This window comes from Esox lucius, chromosome 23 (assembly GCF_011004845.1).
Source record: "Esox lucius isolate fEsoLuc1 chromosome 23, fEsoLuc1.pri, whole genome shotgun sequence".
Taxonomy (NCBI): domain Eukaryota; kingdom Metazoa; phylum Chordata; class Actinopteri; order Esociformes; family Esocidae; genus Esox; species Esox lucius.
This window is the reverse complement of record NC_047591.1, coordinates 7,401,650-7,411,599: the sequence shown is the minus strand read 5'-3', so window position 1 is coordinate 7,411,599 and position 9,950 is coordinate 7,401,650. Positions and strand designations below refer to the sequence as shown.

The 9,950-nt window shown below is 43.5% G+C and overlaps 1 protein-coding gene across 1 annotated transcript in view; it reads right to left on the bottom strand.

The window, feature by feature from the left end:
* Positions 1 to 565: 565 nt before the first annotated feature.
* drd4-rs (dopamine receptor D4 related sequence) overlaps positions 566 to 9,950 on the bottom strand; it is a 33,097-nt gene continuing 23,712 nt past the window's right edge. The window contains exons 5-6 of the mRNA XM_029116898.2: positions 4,072 to 4,775; positions 566 to 1,570 (exon numbers count right to left, since the gene is read on the bottom strand). Of these exons, the coding sequence (XP_028972731.1) occupies positions 1,368 to 1,570; positions 4,072 to 4,775 (907 nt within the window). The 3' untranslated portion in view covers positions 566 to 1,367. The remainder of the gene's footprint in view (positions 1,571 to 4,071; positions 4,776 to 9,950) is intronic.

Genomic DNA, 9,950 nt, shown 5'->3' with positions numbered 1-9,950 from the left:
ACACTGTAATTAATCTTCAGGTTTCTGTAATATCACTCTTGTTGCTCGCTCCTCCTTGGCTTCCAGGCCTGGTGTGGAGATACTGCTAGTGCTATTCGGGGCCTGCATTTATTGTTCTGATTTCTGGTCAAAGAATATGGTTCACTGGTCCAAATCTCAGCTCCCTATCATGCACAAATGCATCTCTAGCTGGATAAGGGCCATATCAGCCCAGCCACAAGAAAGGCAACTCATTAAAGCCCAGTGCTTGAGCCTTAAACCTTAAGGCGAAATTCTGTGATTGAGTTTCACTCTCCCACTGTAGATAACAGGATAAGCCTCCCCGGCAACACAAGTCTTGCAGACAAGGGTAATTCTGCCTAATGGCGCTTTCCTGTGCGTGATTATTAGATAGCAAGGTTTTCAGTGGCTTTTGTTGATGTAAGGCATCATCCAGTGTTTGATATCTTCCTGATTCTAGATTCTATCGGTTTGTAATTTGGACTCAACTGGTTTCATTTTGACTGTGGCTAGTGTGGTAATGTCCTTAGTTTATAACATGAGGGTGAATATGACATGTATGCATGAATGAATCTTTTATTATTTTTCCATCAAAGACAAAGACAGTCATTTACATTTATCACATTCACCTCTTAGTTATTTTACATAACCTTCAAAGCACTTGATCAAGTCAGGTCTTAGTACACCTTTACAAATGATGTCATCGTATGGTTCTAGCCCTAAGGTCTGTAATTTATCTCTTTTCGTGGAGCAAATGTTTATGATACACTCTTCAGGCAATGTCTGTAATATACAAGCTATAAAATGCCATATTTTTTAAATAATTTTAGCTCCTCTTGAGCTAGCCAATCCCTAAAATCCTCCAAACCCTTAGGATCCAAGTAAATTCCAAAGGAACTACTGTGAACTTTCACAGAAACCTGCACACAATGTAATCAAAACAGATAATCATACACTCCATCAAGTACTTACATTTTCTTAAATGTATACATTGTTCAAAGATTTTATGCCTTTGGGCTATGATATTAACAGTATTCACCATATATACTGTATACAAGCAATATTTGATAGGAGAAAAAAGTAGAACACAGTATCAGTGTAATTATAGAAACATCAGGTAGATTGAGCCACTGTCTTTCAGTTGTCCAAAAGTTCATGCATGTTGACAGCACTTAAAGGACATCACTCACATCCTGCAACTGATGACTTTTGTAATAGATAATGTAATTCAAGTGTTATGTCCAAGAGCAAATTTATAGATTTGAGGTCTGAGTTTAAATCAAAAAGGTTTGTTAATTTGTCAGTACAACATCATCAGACATCACAAGCAGTCTGCCAAAGAGACTGCAGATGTCAGACCTCAGGCCTCATGCTCGACAGCAGAGAAGTTTGTGAAAGACATTTCGGAACTCTGTGTTGAACGCCGTGTAGATGATGGGGTTGACAGCACTGTTGACATAGCCCAGCCACGTCACCACGGAGATCAGAGTGGGGCTGATTTTGCAAGACACACACAGCACATTGGTCACATGTACAACGAAGAATGGAGTCCAACAGGCTAGGAACACACCTGGTACAGTCGGAAGGAGGAGGTGGGGGCGGGGGGGGGGGGGGGGGGGTAGGAGGGGAAAATGTGAGTCAGATCTACAATCATCTTTTTCAGTAAATCAGTACTGGGAAAGCTATTTACTATAAGTACAGAATATTGCTACAATGTGAAGTAAATCAACGGGATATGACACAGAGGAAAAGGTGTTTGACCGGCCAACTGTATTTCATTGCTGGATATATAGTTCCTGGATTAGTATGATCTGTGTGTGGGGGTGTAAACCTTCTGTTTGCACAGACTAAGAGCAGGATGATAGAATAAGATGGTAATCACAATTTGGTTTCCAAGGAGATTTATTAGTACTGAAGGCAGCATTCATATGATTTAGGATGCATTGCAGACACTTACGTCATGTATTAACTCTATATTTGAATACTAGGTAATTAGGTGGTGTCACTTGCCTTTCCAGAAAGTGATATTGTGTCATGATAACTTTGTCAAGGTGTGTAAAGGTAGTCATGTCTGCCTGTATGTGTGTAAAGTCATCTCTGCCTGTATGTGTGTAAAGTCATCTCTGCCTGTATGTGTGTAAAGTCATCTCTGCCTGTATGTGTGTAAAGTCATCTCTGCCTGTATGTGTGTAATGTCATCTCTGCCTGTATGTGTGTAATGTCATCTCTACCTGTATGTGTGGCCTGTGCCAGTTTAAGTGTGAATGACATGGAGATCCTATTGAATTACATGGAAGGTTCCTGAATGGGATGAAAATGGCAGCTGTTGTGGTCACAAAAATCCAAAACCAGAGAAACTGGATGAATGGCAGAGGCATAGGTTATGCTTTTGCTGGTTTTACTTAGAAAGGGAAATACGTATGTATGTAATGGATCAGAAATTGTGTAATGGAATTAATCGTGTAACTATGAATACAGTTATTAAGTTTTGTTTAAGGGTCTGTGTAAATACTGTAAAATATATGGTCTGGTTTGGCTGTGACTGTGAATTTAATACAAACAATATCAGTACTTGTTACACGAAGCCTATGGGCTCTACATTGCTTTTTAGACAGAGAATTCTTCCATTACTGTCAAAACCACTTAATAACCTTTCTTGGCCGGCATGCATCGCAGGCACGATCATCTATGATTGTGCAAACATGTTAAAATGCCACCGGCTGGATTGAATTCCACTCCCTTCTTAGGCTTCATTGAAAACGAAGGTGGCCCCCGAGTCTCGTCTGTGAGCACCTGTATCTCTCTCTTCTCTGGCCGTTAAGACGCTGCAGGAACTTTTCTCTATGTCTTTGGGCCGAGGCTTTCTATGCTCAAGGCAGCAAATATATCCAGCAGCGTGGGATGTGCCCATGCTGTGGGGGGTGCGATGATTCATCCCTCTATTTGCTAAACACATCCTGCCAGACCTGGGGACCAACACCGCCGTCTACGGTGACACCGCTATCTTCCCGCTTTGCATTTTAACAGCCTGTGCGGTCAATACGGCATTTCTGTTTGAAATGTCGGCGCTTCTTCTCAGCGTGTGTCCTATGTGAAGCTGTCAGCGTTTGTTATATTGACGACCCCTGTGGTCTCGTAAGGGAACCCCTGACTTCTTGTTTTCGTGTTGCTGTACTGCCCTGTTATTATGTTATATATCTAATGGTCCAGATATGGATTTGCAGGCTTCCTGAATATTTATGCAATTGATAGGCCCAGCGACCCCCCTTTGTCTTAACCTGGTGATGCAAATATTTTATTTAATGTGCTGTGTTGATAAGCTTTGTTTAGGCACCTGCATGCACACACTTACCATACTTGACCTCAATCCGCCAAACCCAACCACGCTCAAACATGCTCCACTACATCTGACCACACCCAACCATACCCTACCACACCGGACCACCCTGTACCTGTCTGACCATACCCAACCATACCCTACCACACTGGACCACACTGTACCTGTCTGACCATACCCAACCATACCCTACCACACCGGACCACACTGTACCTGTCTGACCATACCCAACCATACCCTACCACACCGGACCACACTCTACATGTTTGACCATACCCAACCATACCCTACCACACCGGACCACACTCTACCTGTCTGACCATACCCAACCATACCCTACCACACCGGACCACACTCTACATGTTTGACCATACCCAACCATACCCTACCACACCGGACCACACTCTACATGTCTGACCATACCCAACCATACTCTACCACACCGGACCACACTCTACCTGTCTGACCATACCCACCCAAGCCTTGCCACACCCAGCCATAGCCAATCACATTCGTCACAATCTACCCCACCCTACCATCCCCTACATACCCTATCACACCCGGCCACACCCTACTATATCCTACCAGACCTGACCCCACCCGAACTCAACCTAACACACCATTCCTTACCCTACCATACTCTACCACACCTTACCACACGCATTCATACCCTACCAGTCATTACCATTCCTGACCACAGTCTACCCCACCCTACTGGACCCTATCATACCTACCCACTACAACAGGAAGGACCTTCATGGCTTTGCGCTCCCTCCCGCTCACTCTGCTGCTCTTGCTGTTGCGTCGTGCCCTCTTGGTGCTCTTAACGTGGGACACCCCATTCTCCTTCAGGCTCTCCCCATGCCTGGGCGGCCTCTCCACGGGGTCTGCGTCCGACACACTGTCCATCTGGGTGGTTATGGGGTCGCTCTCCGTCACGCCGGCCCCCAACCCGACCTGCTGCCCGTCCGCTGTCCCTGGGGTTGCTGTTGGCGACTCCACGGATAAAGCTGGTGATGTCGGGCTGAGCTCGGTGGGCACAAGGCACACCTCCCTCTCCTTGCCTCCTGTCCTGACCCTCGACTTCTCCCTCTGCAGAGGGGAGCTGAGGCGCAGGGACAGGCTGCGTTTGCCACCTCTCGTCAGCTGGGACCGGCTCCTTCCTGAGCTCCAGCGCCGCAACCCGCGGAACATCCAGTAGTACAGGAAGAGCATGACGGGACAAGGCACGAAGAAAGAGCACACGGAGGAGTACACCACAAAGCGGTCGTCTTCCAGCTTGCATACAGTGGGGTCGCGGCCCGGCACCCGGTTGAGGCCGAAGATGACCGGGCTGGCCACGCCCAGGGAGAGAACCCAGGTGGCCGTAATAAGGACAAGCTGCCGCAAGCTGAACTGGTTCCTGTTGTACTTCAGGGGCACCACCACCGCTATGTATCTGCAGGGACACACACATTGCAGTAAATGCATGAATATTCATCTAAACTTGGAGCACCCCTGTTGAAGTTCATGGTCGCCACTACTGCCACCTACTGCAATGTAACTAGGGAAACGGATCAAAGAGAATAACATAGGCTACTTTGAAAATACATAAATAACAGTACATCCATCGAAAATGGAGGATGGTGGGGGGGGGTGTAGTGGCCGTGTTAGAAACCTCAAAGATCATGGCTGTTTGGTAGATGATTTAAGGCACTGGAATGCTGGAAGGTACAATAATATCTGCCTTAATTATAATGATCACTGCTCCTAACACACAGCTCTACCTTGTATCTCCTTTCTTAGATATCTGATCAGTCTCATTCTATTTGTTTAAATACTGTGTCGGTTTATTACATTCTGAAATCTAATCAAACCCCAGCCTTCACTTCACAATGCTCCACAATCTGTCAGACTCATGTGCCACAAAACAAAGATACTTCAATTGTCTTGTTTTGGCTTTGCCTCAGAAACTTTCTGTCACACTAAGCCCTTAGATATTGTTTGGTGTTGAGTCTCCTGGGTGATTGGGGTGTTCATTGTTTTGCATAATTAGTGGGCCTTGATGATTGGTTCCATGAGGAGCAGAGGCATGGTTCCATTACCCTCCTATAGACCAAAATAATCAGTTAGTATTCATTGTGTGATGTCTGCTAATGTTCCTGCTACGCTCTTCTCAAAGTCTGGCTGAATCATTTTGGGGATTACTGTGAGTGACAGGGAGAATTAAAAATAAATATTAAAGTTGCAAGTTGGCAATCTTGTTCTTTTGTGTCAGTTTCTTTTAATGAAATTGTCCTTTGCTTTGTTTGAGCTAATAGGTGAGCTATTACTGTAGTTCTTTGTTAGCATAGATTGGTTTCACCATTGAAACTACACACAATAAGGAATTTCTAAATAATTAATTAATAATGTGTTTATCATTAATAGAAAATGCTCCCAATCATGTGACTTGTTTGTAAGCTAGTCATTCACTAATTTTTTAACAACATTTATTAATGATGGTTAATGAGATGTTTAGATTAGGTCCCAATAAACCATTACTAATAGTTCAATGTTTTTTATTGGCCTCATCTAAAGTGGACTATTCATACCTCATGAATACTTAATGTTTTGAGTGCCAAATGTAATGTCTCCCAAAGTAATAGCATATGCAAGACATTTGTAGACATTACAGCATTACCTGGCACTCCTTAACGTCTCAAAATTGCCCCTACAATATATCAGTGGACAATGAGGATGCCCTATAGAGAAAGTTGAAGAAAATATGTTGAACAGGTCCAGAATAGTTTATTTACAGTTTTAAATGTAAAGTGTTTCTTTGATGATTCTTCCTATCAACAGAAGTGTTAATTAACCCAGAAGTAAAATAATGGTTATTTTGGAAAGCTGAGTGATGAAGTTCTGAGTGCTTACATGTTCCAAATAGTAAAGGAAACGGATGTTAATTAATGTTTTATCATTTTGTATTATGATAGTGCTATTATCAGCCATAACATTATGACCACCTGCCTAATATTGTGTAGGTCCCCCTTTTGCCACCAAAACAGCCCTGACCTGTCAAGGCATGGACTCCCATAGACCTCTGAAGGTGGGCTTTAGTATCTGGCACCAAGACGTTAGCAGCAGATCTTTTAAGTCCTGTAAATTGCGAGGTGGGACCTCCATGGATCGGACCTGTTTGTCCAGCACATCCCACAGATGCTCGATTGGATTGAACCACCTTTGATAGGTACTGACCACTGCTGAATGGAAACACCCCACAAGGGCTACACTTTTTGAGATGCTCTGACCCAGTTGTCTAGCCATCACAATCTGGAACTTGTCAAAGTTGCTCAGATCCTTACGATTGCCCATTTTTCCTGCTTCTCACACATCAACTTTGAGTATGGACTGTTGACTTTTGACTAATATTTCCCACCCACTGACAGGTGCCATGATGACGAGATTATCAGTGTTATTCACATCACCTGTCAGTGGTCATAATGTTATGGCTGATCGGTGTATATATGTATTTCTATATACACTGGAGGGGGACGTTAACAGGCTATTCAGGAGACAGAACCCCTGGAAATCAGCAGGGAATGACAGTGTCTCCCCATCCAACCTTAAGCACCTTACAGATCAACTTTCTGCTGTGTTAATGACATCTTGAACACCTCACTGGAGACATGCTGCATCCCGGCTTGGTTTAAGTCCTCCATCATCCTCCCAGTCCCCATAAGCCAAGGATCACAGGACTTAACAACTGCAGACCCGTCGCCCTGACCTCTGAGGTTATGAAGTCATTTGAGCGCCTTGAACTGTAGTTTGCTGCAGTTTGCTTACAGAGCCAGCAGGTCTGTGGATGATGCAGGTCTGTAAACAAGGCTCTTCACTTTATCCTCCAGCATCTGGACTCCCCTGGAACCTACGCCAGAATCCTAATTGTGGACTTGAGTTCCGCATTCAACACCATAATTCCCGCTTTGCTCCAAGACAAGCTCTCCCAACTGGGAGTGCCCGAGTCCACATGCAGGTGGATCACAGCGTTCCTGTCCAACAGGAAGCAGCATGAGGCTGGGGAAGCACCTGTACGACCCCCTGACCATCAGCACCGACTCCCCCCAAGGCTGTGTCCTGTCTTCCCTACTCTTCTCCCTGTACACCATTAGCTGCAGCTCCAGTCAACAGTCTGTCAAGCTCCAGATGTTTGCGGATAACACCACCCTCATCTGACTTAATTTTGATGGAGACGGGTCTGCCTACAGGTGGGAGATTGACCATCTGGTGTCCTGGTGTAGTCAAAACAACTTGGAGCTCAAGGCCCTAAAGACTGCAGAGATGATAATGGACATCAGGAGAAGCCCAGCTGCTCTTCCCCCCAGCGCCGTAGGTGGCTCCCCAGTCAACTTTCTAGAGTCTTTTAGCTTTCTGGGCACCACAATCACCCAGGAACTCAAGTAGGAGCTTCTCTTACAAAAGAAGCACAGCAGAGGCTGTATTTCCTGCGATAGCTGAAAAATATCAACCTGCCAACGACTGATGGTGCATTTCTACACTGTCATCATAGAGTCCATCCTGACTTCCTCCATCACCGTCTGGTACGCTGCAGCCACTGCCAGAGACAAGGGCAGGCTGCAGCGCTTCATCCGCTCTCCTGAGAGGGTGATTAGCTGCAATCTGCTGTATCTACACAACCTACACACCTCCAGGACGCGGAGGCGAGCAACAAAGATTGGGGCTGATCCAACCCCCCCCCGGGAACATGCCCCCGGGACCAAACTGACTATAGCCCACTCTATACACAGACACACAACCCTCAACTGGACAAAATCTTGCCTCTCACATATGATTTTTTGTCATTTCAAGGCCAAAACAAATTCCTTGTTTGTTGTGAAACTTACTTGGCAATAAAACCCTTTCTGATTCTGATATACTTAATGGGTAACACTTTCCAATAAGGATACATGAACTACCATTAACAAATGCAGTAGTTAACATGAACGAATGATGAACAAAGACATAAACCAACGGTTAATAATGATAACCACTACTTTATTAATGACTTACAAATGCATTAACTAACAGTGTGTTGTCATTTGATCATGTTGAGACAGAACATGAACTCATGTCATTAGTTAGTGATAATTAATGTATGATAATTCATCACTTTACTTAAGGGACCACAAAATAATTAATGGTGAAGTATCAGTTAGCTACCCATGTGTCATTAGTTACTGATCGTTAAGGTAGGATAATTCATAACCTTACTTAAGGGACACAAAATAATTACCTAATAGTGAGGTATCCTTTATTAATTCTTTATTTCCGACTCAGTGGGCCAAAAGAGTATGAACTTATGATTTGGTGTTAGAATACTAGTGATAGCACATAATACTCCCTTCAAGAATGACAGGATTAACTAAGTGTAGGCTCTAAAGACAATTTGTAAACAACCACCCTGGAAACATGGACATCATGAAGGAAGAGATGAGTAATGTATTTTAGTAGAAGTGTAAACAGGCAAGTCTTATGCAAAAAAATAAACAGTCACATTAATCAGTCAATCAAATTGTCAAACCCTTTTTACATCAGACATTTCACAAAGTTCTTATACAGCAGTAATGTTGTACTTATGTGTATAAAACCTTCATGTTCAGTTAGTGTAGTAAAATCTGGTAAAAGGATAAGACAATTGCAAATTACCTTAATGTTAACACAAATATAATATGGCTGAGCAAGCTAGCAAAATGCTAACCGAAACTGACAAACACTTGACTGGAGCTAGCATACACCTAACTGGAGCCAGCTAAGAGGAACTAGCTAATCGCTAACCCTTACAGTGCAACAACTGCAAAGTTCCCAAACAACACAATTACAAAGTTCAATTATATTAATCCTAGGGATATTGTCAGGAGTGTTGTTTTAGAAAATAAAATTTTCATACAGTACTGTAACACATTTTTTTCAAAGGAAGGCACCACCATCATGGCATTTTACATTCAACATGGGTTTTCTGTCTAGATCATAGTTATAAAATTACTATGCTTTCCCAACTCTCTACGTACACTTCAACAGGCAAGTGTCGAAATGTCCAGTGTACTTTTGAACATTACCGGCCTGGAAAACAGGACAAATTATGAGAAATAAAACATGGCTTTTCCTTCAAGAATTACCAGAACGCGCAGTTGTTTCTTTGGATCGAATTCAGCCCCAACCCAAAGCGACCAGGGCTCTCTGTCCCCTACTGGCCAACCATAGTAAGTGTCCTTTAATATATGTAATGCATCCCCATTTCAAACAATACATAACACATTTGAATATGAAATGTGTTTTTGCATTTTCATGGTTGGGGCTTATTACCTCCAGTGAATGGAATGCTGTCACATCCTTTAATGTGTCCGTGTCTTGTGATAGTGAAGATGTACCATGTCTTGTAGGTCCTGTAGTGTGTTGGCGGGTGCACACTGCTGGTCACATTATTCTTGGCATGTTGGGTACTTTTGTCTCCCAGCATGTAGCTGCCTTATGTTAAGGCTTATGTTTAGAGTATGTGAGTGAAGATGAGGCCACCATTAGGCTGCTGTTTGCTCTTCAAATAGGCTGAGAAGATAATTCAACATTTCAAAAGTCTGTCATTGGCTATGCCAAA